The sequence below is a fragment of the Physeter macrocephalus genome, chromosome 14, assembly GCF_002837175.3.
Source record: "Physeter macrocephalus isolate SW-GA chromosome 14, ASM283717v5, whole genome shotgun sequence".
NCBI classification, from domain to species: domain Eukaryota; kingdom Metazoa; phylum Chordata; class Mammalia; order Artiodactyla; family Physeteridae; genus Physeter; species Physeter macrocephalus.
The window spans coordinates 86,260,634-86,280,480 of NC_041227.1; the positions used below are offsets into that span (position 1 = coordinate 86,260,634).

Here is a 19,847-nt window from a genome sequence, read left to right on the forward strand (position 1 = left end):
TGCCACATGTCATAATCCTACCCTTCCTCCAAAGCCCCCTGGATGCCACTTCTCCGCTGGGGCCATCCCTGATTCCACGTACTTATTTCTTCCTTTCTTCTCGCTCCTCTCTCCGTGTGGCCCTGAATCAATCCTGCCTGGTACTGTAATCCATCTGTATGCTCGTTTTCCCGCCAGCCTGTCCGCCTGGAGAGGAGGGCTCCCCTGTCAGTCTCCGCTGTCTCCCCAAGGGCAGAGCACCGAGGCTGGCCATCCACCAGCCCTGCTCGAGCTAGACTGGAGGAAAAGAGCAACTCCCTCCCCACCCCGTCATCCTTGCCCCGGCGCGCACTGGGATCCGTGACACCAAACCGCAGCGAAGGCTCTTGAAAGGAAAATGAGTGAATGAATTGGAAGTCAGATGGGTAAACAGACTGCACCAAATTGCACAGGTTCACTAAGCTAAGACTGCAACAAACAAGCTCAAGATCATTACTAATACATACCTGCGTACGTAGGGAACTGAGCCACATAAAATGACAGGCAAGGTCCTTATTTATGTTTGAGATTGTTCTATGGAATTCTGTATTTCCTTTGATTACAAGCCGGCGCATAATTTGGTAACATTGCCAAACAGCATCAGTCTTCGACATCCCTTCCCGTCTCTCCTTTCTCCTTATTTCCTTCTATCCATGTTGGGGCAGAATGGGAATTAAAAGACTAAAAAAAAACTCACCCAGATTTCTCAGTCTACTTCATAGTTTCTATGTGACCACACGTGAAGACGCTCATGGCTGTGTGTCCTCTGCACCCGTGACAGTGGTCATATGACTCCAAGAGCCAGACACAAGGGCAGCAGCACATCACAGGCCTGGACGTCCAGGGCTGGGCTGAGCTTTCACTGCTGCCTACAAAACTGGGTTCTCACTTGCCCTCTGTCTGGGATTACAATTATTTTAATAAATGTGCCAGTGTAAACTGACAACAGTTACTTTCCTCAGCTCCTCAAAGGCAGCAGGACCTCCCACTCACCTCTCATCCAGGTGAACAGTTATAGCGTTTTTCTGTTACACTTTGTGCTGGGCACTTGATGGAATTATCTTATGGTGAATAAAGTAGATCTATTTACATAACTGGTGGTATAAATAATAGACTCTTTCATTGCTCATGAGAAACGTCAGAGCTTGTGCCGTATCTTGGGCCTTTCAGATAACCAGGAGGTTGCAAAAGATTAAAGTTCTTTCCTTTCCTCTGATGGGGTGGTAATAATAATGCCATCAGCTTACGCTTCTGGGTACTTGCCACATGCTGGGCATTGTTCTAAACACTCTATGCAAACTTTTTATTGAATCCTTCCCAAAGCCCTATGAAGTAGGACCACTGTCCCTGTTTTACAGGTGAAGAAACTGAGACGCAGTGAGACTTAAGTCACCCTAAGGCCACACAGCGAGGAGGCAGCAGAGCCGGGAGGCGGTCCAGGGCTGTCTAGAACCTGTGCGTTGATGCAGCACACACTTCTACGTCCCATGAAAGCAACACCACCCATGTCAGCAGAAGACACAGGGCATCAAGACTTCTCTTCTGTTCGGTGCTCAGAGCATGGGCTCCCGGGCAGCTTGCCAGTCACAGCTCATTCTGCCTTCCCAGCTTCCAGCTTCAGAGCCTGCCTTACCCTCCCTGCAGCCTGGCCAGACTCTGGTTTCTAGGAGCGGCACCTTCTTAGGCAGTGAGGCTGCTGTGACCACTGCTCTCCAGCTCCTCCCGCAAGGGGTTCCCGCTGGCGATGCCCTCCCTCCCCCGCCCCCAGCCTCACCCACCTTTAATCCGAGGTCTAGCTCTTGCAGGGAGCGCTGGATCTCTCGGGTGAGGACGTTCATCCGTTCGCACTCCTGGAGTGCCACGACCATGTAGGGGGTGCGCTCCTCCGCTTTGGCCATCAGCTCTGGGATGTTAAACTCATCTGTCACCCGCTCCAATATTTCTTCCAGGACGGCCTTGACCTGCCCCACGACAAGAAACACAGGGTTAAGACGGGGTTCAACTTCCCCAGAAGGCCTCCATTCCCCTGCCATGTGGCACTCAAGATGCCAGTCATCCGTGCCCTGGGCATAGCCTTGCCCGCTTGCTGAGGTCAACTGGGTCAGGGGCTGCGGACCAACCGCAGCATGGCCTCCCTTATAGGCTGGCCGGCTCTCTGTGACTTCCGCGACCAGCTTAAGAGGATGAACCCAGAGGCCTTTCTGAGAACTGGGACTTGAAAAACCCAGAGACTGACCCTGTTAGCTGTGGGAATCGAGCTAGAAGGGCACAGGACAGACTTGGGCCTAGGGCGGTCATTTGGAAGCATGGGAAGCCGTGGCAATGGGCAGCAGTGACGGAGACATATAAACATTCCATTCGGAGTTTCCACTAGGCTGCACCGCAGGTCCTGTCCTTGGGTCCCGGAAGAAGCATCGCCACAGCTCATGTAAACCTCCTCCCACAGCCCACGGATCCTTTTGTGACACAGACTGTCAGCTAATTAGACCAGGGGAGCTAGAACAATCAGGGCCTCTCTCCTGGAAAACTGGAATTGAGGCACCGAGATTCTGGGCTGTCTGGGGGGCAAAAAGCACTGGGAGGCCGAGTCTGCCATTTTGAAGCAAATGAGTAAAGCCCAGGAGCTCTGTCAGCAGAGAAGGAAGAACGAGAAAGTGCAGACGTACTAGAACGTGTGGCTGCCAGAGGGACTGGAGGGAGGGAGAGAGGGAGCCAGGGCTCCAGTCCCAGCGCTTCCTGGAGTCAGGAGAACTGGTGGACGTGTGTGGTGGAGGCTCTTTTGATTCGTTCATCTCATCCCTCTTCTTCCAATGACGGGTCCCTGTCTCCTTTTGTGAAATTACCTCTTTCCCACTGTTTTGGGGCACAGTCACCGGGCCCAGCCCTCCCCTGACTCAAGTGGGCCAATCAGATGATCTTTCCCAGGAGCATGAAAATTGAATCTCAAGCCCAGGATTTAGGTGCAGAAAGTGGAGGGAAGTGCGATGGTCCACTCTTCTCTCTGCCTGGGACCCCAGAGCCACTGTGGTTTCTATCCTTTCTTCAGTGAGCTATTTCTTGCCTATTTCAGTGAAACTGGCCTCTGTTCCTTGCAACCAAAGAACCCTGACTGAGTTAATACGGCGTTGTTATGTATCACCCGTGTGAATTTAAGCAAGTCATTTAGACCTCAATTTTCTCATCTATTAAAAATTTCCAAGAGCAACTTTCTCCACTGCCCCCTCCCCCGCCAGCTCCCAGGGCTGGTGAAGAGATCAAACCAAAAGAGGTGATGAGTGTGGCAGCATCTGAAAGCTACAAAGGACCCTATACATGTACAGGATTATTAATATTAATTTTGCCTTGTATTGTTAACAGACAATACATTATCTAGGAAAAGAGCTGATGTTAGAAGAAAAGAAAGTAAAAACTCATTACCGTGTCACAAATGGGTCTCTGGTGCTGTCATAGCAAAAACTGGAATGGAATTTTCGCAGTACCTGGAAGCTGCTGCTGAGACAGAAGGCAAATGGCTAAAACTACGTCATAGTTCTGTCTCTGGAGCTGAATTTGAAGAAACAGCCCTGTATCAGCAAGCTGCCATTTGGACGTTATTCACGGAAAGGAAAAGATAGTCTGGAGCTACTGTTTCAAAACACATTGAACATGGGGAGACAGAGTTCTGTTCCGTCACTGATCAGGGCTTGGAGGATTTGGAGACCCTGCCTGAGGAGGGAGCAAATCCACAGACATAGAGAGGACTCTTCAGATGGGAGCAGTGCATGCCAAGGGATGTGGTCTACTTTACTTCCACAAGCAAACACCTCTTTTTTTTTTTCCTTTTGGAAAAGTAATAAATGCTTACCATAAAAGTCTAAATATTATAGATTCCTCTGATATTAGAAGCAAAATCCTCCCACAATTTTGCCTCTTCCTTCAAAGGGGGGGAAAAGCACTGTTAAATATTGGTTTATAGTTTCTGCAGGTGTCCTGCAATGCATAGGACTCTGTCTATCCATCATGCATCCATCATCCATCTATCCATCCCCATATTTATCACGTCTGCCATACCTTCCTTCCTGCCTTGCTGCTTCTCTTCCCTCCATCGCTCTCTCTTCCCTCCCCACCTCCTTCTCTTTCTATCTATCACAAATGGAATCATAATACGCACAGATTTTTCAGTTTGCTTTTTTTGTGTTTTGTTTTTGTTTTCTTTTGGCCACACCATGTGGCCTGCGGGATCTTAGTTCCCCAACCAGGGATAGAGTCCATGCCCCCAGCAGTGGAAGCTCAGAGCCTTAACCACTGGACCGCCAGGGAGGTCCCTCAGCTTGCTTTTTTCGCCTAATATGAACACATTCCCTTGTTAGTACTTATGGCTTTACCTTGTTTTTTACCAGTGTGTATTATTTCACTGCTTTGGCGCAGCATAATTTATTGAGTCATTCCCCTATGGATGGTATTTGGTCTGTTTATCATTTCTACTACTATAAACAATCCTGCAATAAAGAAATATAACATCTGTGCCCTTTTGAGTGTTTCCACTGGTTGAATTCCTAGGAATAGAATTATGAGTAAAATATATGAACATTTTAAACTTTAGTAGCTATTGTCAAATTGCTCTACAATTTAAACCTCTACTAACAGAGATGGGAGTACATCTTTTCTTATGTTTTCACCACTGGATATCCTCATATTTAAAAAATTTTACCATTGTGTGAAAAATAATATTTCACTTAACTCCATTTAGTTATGAGCGATGTTGAGAATATTTTACTATTTTTCTTGGCCATTTGTATTATTACGTGAATTTCTTTTGTGTCCTTTTCCCCTTTCCCCTCTTCTTCTCTCTCCTTCTTTTTCCTCCATGGGTAATAACTGTATACTAGCGAAATCTGCCCACTTCCCGGTATCTGTGTTGCAATTGGGTTCTCCTAGATTGGCAAGTGATCGTACCTCATTCATCTCTGACACACACACACACACACACGCACACGCGCACACACGCACGCACGCACGCACACACACACACACACACACACACACGGCACCCTCCTCTGCCAACAATTCCCCTGCACCTTCCTGAAGTTTCAGGAAGTCCTGTGCTTAGTAGCACTAGCGGTGCGTTAGGAGACTCGGGGACTAACTGTCCTTCCCACAAAGAGACCGCATTTTCGTCTTAAAGAGGAGCGAGTTCGTCCACACGAGCGTCTAGTTGGCGGAGTGAGGGTGGGGTGTCTAGGGACAGCTCCCCACCCATAACTACTTAGTTTGGGAAAGGAGCCATGAGGTCCGTTTCGAGGTTCCCAAATCACGATTGTTCAGCTCTGCCCTTTCTTCACTTTGGCAGACAAACGGAATAAAACCTGCCTTTGGGGGGACGACTGAAGCACTGCCACACCCAGCGGCAGGGACGTCCTACCAGGTACCCCGAGGGCCCGCCTGGTCACGTGACTGCGGCGAGTCCCTCGGAGGCGAAGGGTCGGCGCGGCGAGGCTGGACCAGCCATGCGCCGCGCAGTCTGCGCTGTGGAGCCCAACGCGGCTGGCGGGAGAAAGGGCGACCTCGGCAGTCCTGGGCTCCCCAGAATATCTCGGGAAACCCCTCCATATACCTTTTCTTCTCTTGCGGCCCCCGCTCCATCTCCGGCCTGGCTGTCCCGGGGCTGCAGCTCCAGCACCGTGCGGAAGAGCTTCTCCGAAGTCTGGGTCAGGAAGCCGATCTCCGCGTTCGGATGGAGGCCGTAGAGATGCGGCGACTCTGGGGGCAGCTCGGCGTCGATGTACTAAAAAGTCAAGGGCAAGCTCACTTGAAAACCAACGAGACGTGTCTCTCATCTCCCACCTGACTAGTCCTCTGCAGGGCAGTCAGGGGGCCGGAGCAGGCCTCAGACGCCGGGGCCCCTCTGGCCCTCCAGGTGGACCCTGCTCCAGGTGGACGCCCTCCAGGTGGACGCCACTCACCGATGCTGGCCGACCTCAGCGTGCTGCCCACCTGTTAGGGCACATCCTTACACCATCCGTTTGTGTATGCCCGGCTGGTTTCCCAGAACCTCCACATTCATGAGCTCATTCTCTTGGGGGAAGCTTAGCTGACTTTATCCATCTCCAACCTCAGCCCCTCCCAGGGCGCCCTGACCCACACCTGTCCCTCCACACACAAGGAGGACTTCTCAGAGTCCCTCAGAGATACTTTTCCTGCCTGGTAATTTTACCCAGCCCTCCCCACTTAAATTCCTTTTCTCTCCCCTCTGTTTATTTAAATCAGGGATGATAAACCTGAATGCAAACATGGGACCATGTGTGCAAAATAAACGTGTGAATCCTGGTGTAGGATGAAGTGAGCTTTGCTTCTGGCAGAAAGCATTTGAATTAAAAACATTTAAAACAATGTGTCTCCAAACACCACATCTCTGTGATCAGTTGTGGTGGGCCATAGGCTGCCACCCCTAAAAAATCCTCCCCAGCATGTAAAGCTCACTTCCTTCTCCAAATGTTTCTGAGCACTCTGTGCCAATTCTCTCCATTACAGCGAAAAAATATCCCTCAAGTTTAGCTTTGATGATTTCTTGGTGTTAGTAACATCTAGTCTAAGTAAAAGATGGCTCATTCCTTAAAGGCAAATTTGCGTGTTTATTTTTGCATTTCTTCCAGCACCCAGCACACTCCTGGACTCCTGGTAAGCCCTATAAGCATCTACTGACAGATTAAAGAGAGGTATGGAGAAAGGGGAACCCTACCGAAGTCATCTGGAAATGTGCAAACCACGTTATCATTGCCCATCACCTGCATTTGTTCCACAGACAGTAGGGGGCGCTCTTGCACAACTTTCTTGGCTAAGGCCTTCAAAGCGTTTATTTAAAAAATTCTTTTATTTACTTTCAAGAGAATTATTGTTTTTAATTTCTTCTCATAGGCCTAGTTTTTATGGACCAAATAACTTTTATGACTTACCTTCTTAAATTTTAGGAATTAAAAATTTGTGTAAAGCTTGTAGTTAATGTTCCTGTGACCAGTATTTCCCTTAAGTTTGGTATTCAAGAGTTCTTTTAGGGATGTTCAAAAGTCAAGCAACAGAGAAGCTTTTTTGTTTGAATTCCTTTTTAATACACTCTTTCATGGTGGGGTAAATAGGCAAAGATGCACACCTTAAAAATAGCTGAAGTAACAGTAAAATGAAAACCCAAAGTGACAGTATGAAAAAACTCCATGAGAATGTTTTCTTGGTATGTGTACGTGTGTCTGTGATCGTAGCAACCAACAGAGAATAGGAGGGGTGAGTGATCTGCCCACAAGAGCATGTCCCTCTGAAGATAGTTAGAACCACTAATATAATCTTTACCAAAAGTTGGCTAAGTTCTTACCTGCATTTTTGCTCCTAATGGTTGTGTCAATATCCTGAATGAAAACAATCAGATAAATGCCCGAGATGTTGTTTGTAGAAAAGAGCACCAGAGAGAATTATTGAGCTAAACATCAAGAATAAAAAGATCTCTAAAAGTTCAACTTTATCACTAATTTGAGGCTAGAAATCCTGTAGTAGCTCTCAAATTGGACAGGCTGAGAGCCACGCTGGATATGACCTCGGCTCTTTAAGCTGAGCTTCCCGGCCCTGCATGCGCATCTCCAGTCCTTCGGGAGAGACCCAGGTCCCTACCTGGTGGTAAGCACTGTAGTCCATGTTGCCTGGGAGGGGGAACCCTGGGGCCAGGGACAGCTCTCCTTCCAGCATTTCTGGTTTGATGAATTCCTCCAGGTAGGTCCTGCAGAGTCTCCTGTCCCACTCATCAGTGATATGGCCTCCGTACATGATCTCACCAAAGAGGTAGCGCAAGGCATCATAGGGGACCTGAGAGACGGGAAGGAAAGGGAGATGTCCACGCAGGCCTTGGGATGGCCCGACGTGTGGACAGAGCGTGAGCCACAAGATAGGGTGGTTCCTGAGACCAGGAACCACGTCTTATTCGTCCAAGCTCCCCTGGTGCCCAGCGGGGTCGGGCACATGTGGGAGCTCATTACGCGCTGGAGGAATTACATCAAAGAGTGAGAAGAGGTAAGACACCAGCACTCTTGCACACACGCCTTCCCTCTTTCACAGTCATTAACTGTGGCAGTGAAGTCAGTCTCTACCTATGGGTCCTTGAATCACGCCAGTGTCGAACGGAGGAAAGCGAGGGCATGGGTTCTTTTCCCATTTCCTGCCATTCATTAGCATATTATTTAATCATCTCCTTGGAAAGTTCAAAGTGAATGAAATACAGCACACAAGTTCATGGGTGTTAGAGACAGGGGTGGAAGCCACCTGGAGAAAGCCGCGTGGCCGTGGCACGTGAAGGGTTGGTGTGCTGTGTGGTGGGCTTCCCAGGACCCTGGAACCGGAGGCAGAGGCACTGCTTCTGGGCTGGTGGCTTCATTGTCCCCCAAAGGATGCTGTGTTTGGTCCATGAACCAGAAGAGCCTTATGGCGTACACATCCCCTTAACTGGAAGAGCGTGGATTGTTAGTGTGCTTTGTAGGATGGAGACATCAGACAGAGGAGAAAGGAGGCGAGGTGTAGCCAGAGTTTAGCTTCTTTAACTTCCGCAAGACCGTGCTCGCGCAAGGAGCTGCGTGCGCCACGGGAAGGTCTGCCTTGGCAAGTTAAATTGGGAGTTTGTATCAGGTGAGTGTGGGGTCTCTTCCTGCCCATCACCGCCCCCTGCAACGCTGGGAGCGCACAGGGTGGTCTGGGGGGCCCTGAGACTGACACCAATGGGTGGCTCACACCAGGCGTGAGGCACTAACTGGGCTTCCTGAGCTTTCTTGGCCACCGCTCACCCCCCACCGTGGTGCTCACTCCGCAGCCTCACACTGGCCCTGGGGTTGCCCCTGTGGTAAATTTGCATTTGCTCACTCCCCGTGGGGAGGGTGTAGACCTGCCGCGGTGAGCACGCCCCTTTCTGGCCGTGCTGATGCCACATCATCCTTCTCAGAGGTGCCCTCCCGAGCCACTCCGTGCCGCCAGAAACTTTACCTTCACGTTGGCCTCCAGGAAGTTGTAGAGCACGTTCCCAGAGATGGTGAGGTCCCCAGTGTTGAAGGGGTAGGAGCGATTCCACCCCTGGGGCCCAAACTTCCTTCTTTCTGCCACCACGGCGTGAAAGTAACAAAGCGCAAAGAGGATGCTCTTAAACTCTGTCTCCCGGGAACACAACTCCAGGGTGTCCTGAAAGGAAATGTTGCTCGGTGTTAGCACAGAGCTGCCGTGATGCAGGGCAGGCCATGGTGTGGGTTAGCATGGCGGGGCTGCTGTGTTCCCATGAGGGTTTGAGCTCCAGCAGGACTGTGGGCTGGGTTGTGGACAGGCATGGAATCGGGTTTGAGGGCACCTTGCAGAGGGGCTGGGTTTTAGTCTAGAATCAGAGCTAAGGTTTAGATTCAGCTTATAACGGGGTTTGGTTTACAGTTCAAGTTCACACACATGGATGTGCTAATGAGGTTCCCAAGCACTGCTAACGGAAAAAGGGGCAGCGGCCGGGGGAGCATCGTGTTTGTCCTGTTAATGGCACTTTGCTCTGGGAGGTGGGAGGGGACTCCCACAGCATCATCTCTGATTTCCCTCCTTCCTGCCATGTTTTTCTTGCCCAGCATGGAATCTTGGTAGGTGTCATTACTGCCTGTGTGACTGAAGAATCCACGGCTCATCTGCTGGGGGAGCTGAGGGAAGTGGGGCGGGGGTGGGAGTCGGAGCCACAAGAGGCTGAGGGGTGCCGTGCCCTGCCCTTCACACCCTAATGTCTCCTCTGAAGCAGAGCAGGGGTGGTCGGACACGTGGCTGCAGAAGCAAGGCCTCCTAGGGGTCCCGGCTGCAAAGCATAAGGCGGGAGAGACGGCGTGGCTCATGAAGAGAGGATGAAGGACGGGACAGAGGGAAGAAAAGAGGAGCGAGGGAGAGTCCAGGGGAAGTCAGGGGAATTGCGCTTAGATATTAAGGGGGATGGTGGTGATGGTGGGGAGGGAAAAGCTGCATTTTGAAGGCCGTCAGGGCAAGAGCCCAGGATTCTTTGGAATTAAGCACGTCCTCTGAGTGAGCTCCTCTTTGTTCAGGACGGAGCAAGATGTGGCAGGTAGAGCCCACGAGAGGCACTTTGAAAGCTCACACAAACTGGACTGAGCTCGGCCTTGGCACTTCTTCTAAGAAGTGGCCCTTAGACTTTGCTTACACGGGGAGGAGGGGCGGAGGGGCAGGAGAGACTAAGCTTCTGGTAGGTCTGATTTTTTCCATGGAGAACCCGTGACACAGTCTCCCTGTCTTTCTGGATATGTGGGGGTCACTCTGGTGCCTTGGTTGGGTACCATACTTGCCTTGAAGGTACGGATGTGAAAGGTCAGAGGTGGGACAGAGGGCAAAGTCGCTGCCTCGTGCAAGCAAGAACGTGATAGCTGCCTTTTGGGCAGCGCTGCTCTCTGCAGACATGTAGGGTGTTTCCTGTGTTACCTCTGACGTGTGGAAAATCGAGTCCTGCTGAAAAATGCCTTTAAGCAGACAGACAAGAAGCCACACTTGCTGAAGCTGGTTGACAGTGTATACTCACATGAAGGTCAGAGAGAAATGATCACCCCCGAATGGCACAGGGGTCAGGGAAGCAGTGATAAAAAGAGCTCAGTTCTGCAATTTGTCCCATAAATGGTTAAACTAGGGCTCTGAAGGCACAGAGTGAATCATAAGGCGTATAAACCAGGCCACTGTTCCAGGGCACTTGTAAATGCAGAAGGAAACAATAAAAACTCTTGTGAACAATGAATCCACTCATAAATCTATCCCTCTTCCTCAGAATGAGTTACTGAAGAGGGCTATAAGTGGCCCAAACACCAACAGTTGTGGAAGGGACGTTCCAGGAAAAGCCAGCCTCTCTTGGGATATATTTCCCAGTTGCCTGATAACCGAGACTCAGACTAGACTAGGCTTGCAGGGGGTTAAGCCCCAGGACCAGGGCCCACGGGGAGGCTGAGAAGATGAAGCCGGGTATAGCTGTAGATGATAATAATCCCCCCGAGGCATAGTTTTATAATATTAATTATTAGAAGCTATACCATGTGAAGCAGCTGCTGCCCCCTTCCCTGGCTCTGTCCAAGACCCTCCAGGCAGGAGAGCTGGGGATTCCCTCCCCCTGTACCCTGCAGTAGAGCAGGCTAACTGCACCCTAGTGTCTTCCTCCCTCCCCAACTTTTTTTTTTTAATGTTTTATTTTATTTTATTTTTTCTAATATTACCGAGCTATAATTGACATATTATTAAGCACTGTATAAGTTTAAGGTGTACAGCGTAATGGTTTCACTTACATACATCATGAAATGATTATCACAATAAGTTTAGTGAACATCATCTCATATAGAGAAATTTTAAAAACAGAATTAAAAAACAAAAATTTTTTCCTTGTGATGAGAACTCTTAGGATTTACTTTTTTAACAATTTTCATATATAACATACAGTGTTAATTATAGTCATCATGCTGTACATCACATCCCTTCCCTGGCTCTGTACTTATTTATCTTATAACTGGAAGTCTGTACTTTTTGACTGCCTTTATCTAATTCCTCCTCCCTCACCCCCTGCCTCTGGTAACCACAAATCTGATCTCTTTTTCTATGAGTTTCTTTGTATGTTTGTTTTGAAGTATAATTGACCTACAACACTCTGTTATTTCCTGTTACACAGCATAGTGATTCGATATTCCTATAAACTTCAAAACAATCACCATGATAAGTCTAGTTACAATATAGCACCAAACAGAGAGTCTACATAGTTGTTGACTATATTCCGCACATTACACATTCACACCTATGACTTACATAGTTTGCAACGGGAAGTTTCTATCTCTTAATCACCTACTTCTTTCCTCCTTTCACTCAGTCGGTTGGCTTTGAGTTAATTAAGAGGGAGATTATCCTGGATGGGCCTGGCCTAATCAGATGAACTCTTTAAAACAGGGTTTATAACAAGGACCTACCGTATGGCACAGGGAACTCTGCTCAATGTTATGTGGCAGCCTGGATGGGAGGACAGTCTGGCCCTCCCCAACTTTAAAAAAAAATCGTGGGGGCTTCCCTGGTGGCGCAGTGGTTGAGAGTCCGCCTGCCGATGCAGGGGACGCGGGTCCGTGCCCCGGTCCGGGAAGATCCCACGTGCCGCGGGGCGGCTGGGCCCGGGGGCCGTGGCCGCTGAGCCTGTGCATACAGAGCCTGTGCTCCGCCACGGGAGAGGCCGCAACAGTGAGAGGCCCGCGTACCGCAAAAAAAAAAAAAAAAAAATTGACTCTATTATATTGGAGGGTGAGAATATGTTAGACCGTGCTAGTCGAATTTGAAAAAAAAAATTATGGTAAAATATACATATCATAAAAGTTACCATCTTAACCTTTCTTAAGCCTGCAATTCAGTGGCATTACATGCATTCACGTTGCCGTGCTACTCAATGCCTTTTTTTTTTTTCTTTTTTCTGGTGAGTAACAGCTGAAAAGATTCTTCCACTGAATTGTATGGAGACATGATTCACATACCACATGTTTCATCTAGTTAAGGTATACACTTCCATGGTTTTAGCACATTCACAGGGTTATGTGATCATCACCACAGTCTAGTTTTAGACTATTTCATCACCCAGATTAGGGCAATCCCTGATCTGCTTTCTGTCTCTACAGATCTGCCTATTCTGGACATTTCAGATAAATAGGGTCGTACAATATGAGAACTTTTGTGTCTGGCTGCTTTCATTTATTTAGCATGATGTTTTCAAGGTTCACCCATGTTATAGCATGTATCAGTGCTTTGTTTTTATTGCCAGACACCGTTCCAGTGTGTGGATTCACCATCTTTTGTTTATCCACCCATCAGTTGAGCTGTGGTCCCAATGCCTTTTCAGGGCAAAAATGTCTTTGCTTGGAACCAGCTACAACCTCCTGTAAAGAAGTCTGTAGATTTCAAAGTTAAGAATGTCTATTTCCCCTACATGGAATATAAAATCTAGAAAATTGAGAAGTTTTGACCTCTGGTACAGAGTACCTAGAAGTCAAGACCTGTTTAGGAAAAAATAAAAAAGGAGAAAAGAAAATGCCCCTGGACAAAAAAGCACCTTGCCCTCTGCACCACGTTGCAATGGGAAGGTATTTTGTAGGAAAAATGGCAAGCTAAAATATCCGAGGTCTCCTGGTAATGTTCCCCTGCTCTCTACTCCAGATTATGTGGGAGTTTTGGAGCTGGGTTGGAAAGGTGAGTGGAAGAGGAGGGGGCTGGATAAGTTTCACTTCTCAGATCCCGGGGAAGCTTCCCTGCAAGTTGGCCTTTGCTCTGCTGCTACGAGGGTAGCAAACAGTCAGTGAAATCTCCCGAGACTCGGCTGACACATGGTCTTCATCTCATGTTAACTTCAATCCCAAAGGGCTGCTGCTCCTGGTGCTTTACGTTGGGCTCGCTAGAATGGCTGTCCTGCCGGACGGCCTGTTTCAGCCTACCTAGATGACCTATCTGGGGCTGGCGGTGAGCTTGAGCATGGGTTCCGTGAAGCTAGAGACCCACTGGTGTTATGACAGGATGATGTCGGGGAGGACCCATCCTAGAACCCTGCCCTTGGACTCCACCAAGGCCAGAGTGGGAGATGGACGTTAGGTGGGCCCTGTGGCCCCCATCCTCCTGGTGTTCACACCTCTGCGTACTCTCTTTCCCAGAAGGGTGGGACTCCCCAAAGAAGAAGCGACCAGAAAGGATGCCTTCCTGAGAAGATGCAAGAGGCCTGAGCTGCAGACTTGGCAAGTGCTACTTTACAAACGGGTATATAAAGCGGTACTTTTTATACCCACGGGCCTGGCCTTGGCTTTGAATAAATACTCCACGACATGAGTCTTGGAGTTCCCAGTGACAGAGATTGCAGTCATGTAGTAGCCTGCGTTTGAACCCTATGCCTGGATAGTCCAAGTCTCACTAGCACAGTGTTCTCCAAGTCGACTGTTGGATAGAATCCCCTGGACGGCTAGTTAGAGCCCAGAGGCCTGGGCCCCACCCCAGAGTGTCTGATTCGCTTGGTGTAGGGTGGAGCCTGAGAATGTGCATTCCTATCAAGTGCCCAGGGGATGCTGATGCTGCTGGTCGGGAGGCCACGCTTTATGCGTCTAACAGGCGGTTACGTTCCGGTCCGGATCCCCACCGTCTGCTGCCTGGATTATCTGAACTCTTGATACTCAAGATGCACGCGGACGTCATCTGAACGAGAGCGTCGGCCCCCTGCTTGGAGACGGTGTGTTTAGCTAATAAGTGTGTGACCAGTGCAATTAGATTATCAATTAGATTTACAGCACTCTGTCCTTCTCCATCTTGGAGTATTCAGTTAGCCTGTAGATGTGCAGAAAGCTCCCCTACACCTCTTGCCAAAGAAACACCCTAAGCTTGGCTGCCCCAGGTGTATCTGGGAATTGAGAGCTGCACTTGGCGGGCGCTGGCTGGAGGTCACTTGCAGAGGGGACGCATTTCGCCCACGCCGGGCGCTGCTCCAGCCGGTCCCCCCACCCCCACCCCAGCTGTGTGCTACTCTCCCACCCGGGGAATCTGCTCTTTGTGAGGCGGGGCACTCTGCTCCCCTCCCTCCCAGGGCCCCCTACCTGAGTGAAGTTGTCCAGGGCCTTGTGCAGGTTGGCACGCATGCCCGTGGGAGGCTCGTTGGTGATCTTAACGGAGTTCTCCAGGATGCCCTGGGGGATGAGGTGGCCCTCAGTGGAGGGCGCGGGCTCCGCGCTGATGAAGGCCCTGAACTCTGGGTGGCTGTTCTCACTGTGCTCCTCCAGCTTCTTCTCCAGGGTACTGAGCCACTTGGCCACCAGGTGGATGTTCTGGTGGGAAGGAAGGACCCCTTGATTACACGCATCTGCTTAAACAATTATCAGGCAGGCGGCTTGAGGAGGGACCTGGCCTTACTTTCAAACAAACCACATCCCAGCATGATTCTTGGGGTTCCCGGGAACGGGGACCCTTTGTATCCTGCAATTCAATCCTTTCCCTCGGTGTCCTAAGTCTCTCTAGCACAAGGATCTCAGACTTGACCAGGCATCGGGATGCCCTGGAGGGCTTGCTGAAACAAACATTCTCGGGCCTCATCCCAGAGTGACTGATGCAGGTGGTCCAGGGTGGGGCCCGAGGGCTCGCGTTTCTAACAAGTTCTTGGGTGGTGCCGCAGCTGCTGCTGGTCTGGGGGCCACGCTTCAAGGGTCTAATGTGTGGTTACACTCCAAATCCAGAGCCCCACGTCTGACACCTGGATGTTTTTGAGCCTTTGATCAAAAGTGGGGCCCATGGATCAGCAATGTTGGCCTTACCTGGAAGTCAGTTAGAAATGCAGACTCAGACTTACTGAATTAGTGGATTTTAATAAGATCCTCCAGTGATTTGTATGCATGTTAAGACTTGAAAAGCACTGACTTAAACTCCTTCTAGCTAGCTTTCCTTCCTCCCCTGCCCCTCTCGAAACCATTCTGCTAATTGTTGCCAAACTTACCTTCCTAAAACACACTGAGACACTGCTGCTCCCAGACGGGGAAAGCTCCTACTACAAGCCCAAGCTCCTCTGTCTGGTCGTTGAGCCCTTCTCCTCCCGCCACAAAATCCCTTTCTGTCTGTCTGTCTGTCTGTGTAAAACGACATTTATTTCTTAGCACTACCTTGCAGCATGCACTTTTCACTCTAGCAAGGATAGTCACTTTGCTTCATTGCAATATGTTTCATTATGATGGATAGATAAAAGCTTCTTGACTTGATACTTATTTGAGGAAGCCTGCTGGCAGAGCCTTAAATACACAGAGTGGCACAGAGCACAGTGCTTGGGCCACAGCAATCTGGTCTCTGAGTGCTACCTTCTCTTCCATGAAACGAGAAATAACAATAATATTTCCCATACTTATTTCCCAGGGTTGCTGCAAATAACCAAAGGTAATGGATTTGAAAGGGCTTTGTATACTGTGAAATGCTATGCAAGAGTTTGTCGCGATTGCAGAAATGAAACTCTGTTAAATGAAAGCATTCAGTTGTCATCACTCTATGGGAGCGGAGAGTTTGCTGGCTGCCTGGAGAGCCAGGGCTCCATGAGCCAGGCAGCACCACTGGCCCGCAGTGAGAAACTCTGCCACTGCTTCAGGAAACCCAGCGTCTGAGTTTCATCCTGGAGGTCTCTCAGAAAGCACATCAGGGCCGCCGGTAGGTACCAGGGGGAGGAAACGCTCTCTGCTCACTGTCTGGGGGGCTGGGTTCCTGAAGGTGCTAGCGCCCGGAAGGGGGTGTCTTTGGCAAATGAGCCTGAGACAGTTGGGGAGGTCACACCCTCCCAGCACCGCGCTGATCCTGTGGGAGGAAGCAGGAGCCCCACTGTCATTCTCTTTTCTCCTTAGATTCCCACTGTTTCTGGAAAAGTGTCCCAGGGAATAGCAGATCCCTCTGCGGCTAGGCTCCAAATAAATAATGGGATAATTAAGGATGAAAACCCAACAGCAAGAAGTGTACAGTGAGTCATCAGGAGACAGAGGAAGTTCTCGGTAATCAAAGCCAGATGGGAGGGGAGGGACTGGCTTTTCCATGTGTCCTTCCTTCACTGATTTCTTCATTGATTCTTTTACCCCACGGGCTTTGGTTGAGTGTCTACTGCGTTCACGGTAGTGTGCTGGGTGCCAAAGGTAAGTAAGGAATGTCTCTTTCCCTAAGAAAATGCAGAGAAGGACACAGCCATAGCGTAAGTGGTTTCCATGTAGCCATGGGTGCCCTCACAGAGGTGGCTGCGGGAGAAGAGAGGAGTCAGCCACTCGCTCTGCGCCCGACAGCCCCAGGATCCTTGCAAGCTGCGGAAACGGGAACAAGAGGGCAGGCCGTGATTCGGGAGGGGCAGCCTTTACTTCTTGTACCTGTTTAGTGAAACGTGTACAAGAAGTGCTGTAGGTATTCCTACAATGGTAGGTGTTCCAGATTCCCGACCCCAGCATGAACTCTCAGTGAAGAGGCTCAGTCCTGGTTACACGTGTGACGTTCTAGTCACGCATGTAATGAAGAGCCTGTAACACGCGACACGTGGAAAGGCAGAGTAGAGGAGAGCTGCATGGCACGCCTGGGAAGAGATCAGCAGCCGCCACGGGATTCAGCCTCCAGCTGAACGCCGGCCTCCTGAGCAGGCAGCGCTGTGAGAACAGGCCTCCTTCTGGACGGGGGTGCCATTGAAACCAGAGAGTGGGGGGAGAGGGAGGGTACTGAGGGTGGGGTGAGGGGCAGAACACACGGGGCAGGACTGGAGGGAGAAGACTGGGAAGTCAGGGACGAGGGCACAGAAGGAAAGGCGGCCCGGGGACTGCGGGGGTCGACCCGGGGACGGGGTCAAGAGTGACCCCAGCAGGGCAGAGGGGGCATACCTGCAAAAGAACCCAGTGGCCTTTCTTGGCAGCCAGGTCCAGCACAGCCTCAGCCACTACCTCCTGTCCTTGGCCCAAAGACACGTTGTGAAAGTTCCGGCTGTTGAAGGTATATCCGAGTTTTTTACCTAAAAGGGGCAGGGAGTGGTCGTTATTGCCTCTAATGCCATTGAGTGTTCACGAGGAAACGCACACCTCCGCGCGGCTCCCCCATCGCAGGCTGCGGGAAGCCGTGCGCCCCGACCTCACACACGGACCCTCTTCCTTCACGGGGCGGGCTTGCTGCATCTTCCAGCTTTTTGTTCCCAAAGAGAAGGAAGCGCTTGTCTAGACAAAATGCTTCACCCCTCCCTCCTCACTTAATCCCTGCCAACCAAAAACTGGCGCTTGCCATCTGCCTGTACAAGGATTAAGTCACTAGCTACTGTAGCCGCTGACCTTCAACACCCTATGAAAGGAGTTCAGGGTGGAGAGCAGGAATGAGGCCCTCTGTGCTCTGGGAAGAACTGGCAGAACAGGCCTTCAGATAGTTAGGTATTCTCAGGAGAAGATTTTACGAGCCCAGTTCCTACGTATCCTCACATCTAGAAAAGCACTCCAGTCCTTCACGGTGACGTCTGCTCTTCTGCCAACACGTGTGCCTGACTGCATGCCCCCCCTTCACCAAAACCACGTGCACACTGACCTCCCCCACTTCTCTGGAGCAGCTCCTCGGAGCTCTCCGAGTTGCTGTCTCCGGGGCTGCAGTCCTCATTTTGCCCCCAATAAAACTGAACTCACAACTCTCACTTCGTGCTTTTTTTTCAGTTGACGTCCCAAGAGCGGGCACATGTGCTGCTGCCCTTCTGTGCAGCCTCCACTTGAAGACCAGGCATTGGGCCACCATCCTAGGGAGTGAAAGGCTCCAAGAGTAGCACGCGTGTGGGCGTGGCCAGGTCTAACGTGCTTTGTCCCCTGAATATATTAATAATAATATATATTTTCCCTGGAAGCTTACTGGGAGGTGAGGCCAAGAGGGGCAGGACTCGGGTAGTTTGGCTTCCTGTACTTTATGCCATATGAGCCTCTCCCCTGTTATTCCCACCACGTAGAACCTTTACTCTCGTCATTTTGCACGACTTAGAGTGAAGAGAGGCAAGAGGCCAGCCAAGAAGGGGCTTGGCTGCGTAGGTGTGAATGCTTGTATCTCACTGTCGGGAATGGAGCAAGGGAACGGCCACACAAACGCACGTGTCACAGCGGGGTCACTGCAGCAAGGCTGATGCTTAAGAGTTGCTCTGCAAGCCCAAGAAAGACTTCACACAAAGAAATAACCTTAATAGAGGCAGTCAATTCTGCTTGGACACCAGCTATTCACCCAACCCAATAAAGTTCAGAGAAATTACGTAGTATTCTTTAGACAAAAGGATCAAAAAATGTGTAATACCATGAAGGAATCGTCGAGCAATTTTTCTAAGAAGGTGAGGTGCACAAGAGAAAAGAGGAGAAATTTAAAAGAGAAAAAGAATAAAAGTCTGTACTTAACAAATTTAGTTTCAGGGGAACTAAAATTGAAGTTGCAGTTTGATACTTGTGCAAGAAAATTTAAAGAACACTGTCAATATTGGATGTGTCTTTAAAGCACTAAAAAAAACTATAGTGTGTTCTTTAACTGTACCAGACCAAACGAGATGATGACTTTTTGTAGTGAGGGATAGTTATTACAGATTCAACTGAGACGAACCCAAGAAATACCCTTATTAAACTCTATAAATCCTAGCTGGCAATAGATGTGATGTCAGCTTTAGAGCCAAGAATATGAACAACTTATTCCAGAGAAAAAGAACAGGATAAAGATGCTGGGATTATTAGATAGCCTCGGTGACATTTCTGCTCACAAAGACCCTACTTCTTTTCTTTGTTCACAGACAAAGGGTACAGGAAAAGAGGGTTTAGCTAAAGATTAGTTCAAATTCCATGTGCTACGGCTTCCATGCCCCCACCCCCCTGCCTTCAGCTCCTCTTTCCCTTTCGGATCTTCCTTCCAGCGCCCCGTATGGTGGTGTCACCAGGAGCTGGGCCGCACTGTGAACCTCCCTGAGCATCTTGGTGGCCGTCCCTCCACGAGCTCCAGTCTCTCTGAGGACACTACAGCGTCCGTGGCCCTCTGCCTAGCTCCACATACCCCTGGGGCTGGGAGGAAAGGGAACACCCTTCTAGCCTTGTCTTGTTACTTGCAGGCTATTTCTTCTCCACTCTAGTATGAAAAACCTTTCATGTGCTCGCTTCTCTTTTTTTAAAATTTAATTTAATTTAATTTTTATTTATTTATTTATTTATTTTAACATCTTTATTGGAGTATAATTGCTTTACGATGGTGTGTTAGTTTCTACTTTATAACAAAGTGAATCAGTTATACATATATCCCCATATCCCCTCCCTCTTGCGTCTCTCTCCCAC

At 49.6% G+C, this 19,847-nt stretch overlaps 1 protein-coding gene across 1 annotated transcript in view; it reads right to left on the reverse strand.

The window, feature by feature from the left end:
* The window catches only part of DNAH9 (dynein axonemal heavy chain 9), a 304,796-nt gene that overhangs the window by 12,474 nt on the left and 272,475 nt on the right, over window positions 1-19,847 (reverse strand). The window contains exons 62-67 of the mRNA XM_024127927.3: window positions 17,409-17,536; window positions 14,628-14,855; window positions 9,010-9,201; window positions 7,654-7,845; window positions 5,612-5,782; window positions 1,797-1,979 (exon numbers count right to left, since the gene is read on the reverse strand). Of these exons, the coding sequence (XP_023983695.1) occupies window positions 1,797-1,979; window positions 5,612-5,782; window positions 7,654-7,845; window positions 9,010-9,201; window positions 14,628-14,855; window positions 17,409-17,536 (1,094 nt within the window). The remainder of the gene's footprint in view (window positions 1-1,796; window positions 1,980-5,611; window positions 5,783-7,653; window positions 7,846-9,009; window positions 9,202-14,627; window positions 14,856-17,408; window positions 17,537-19,847) is intronic.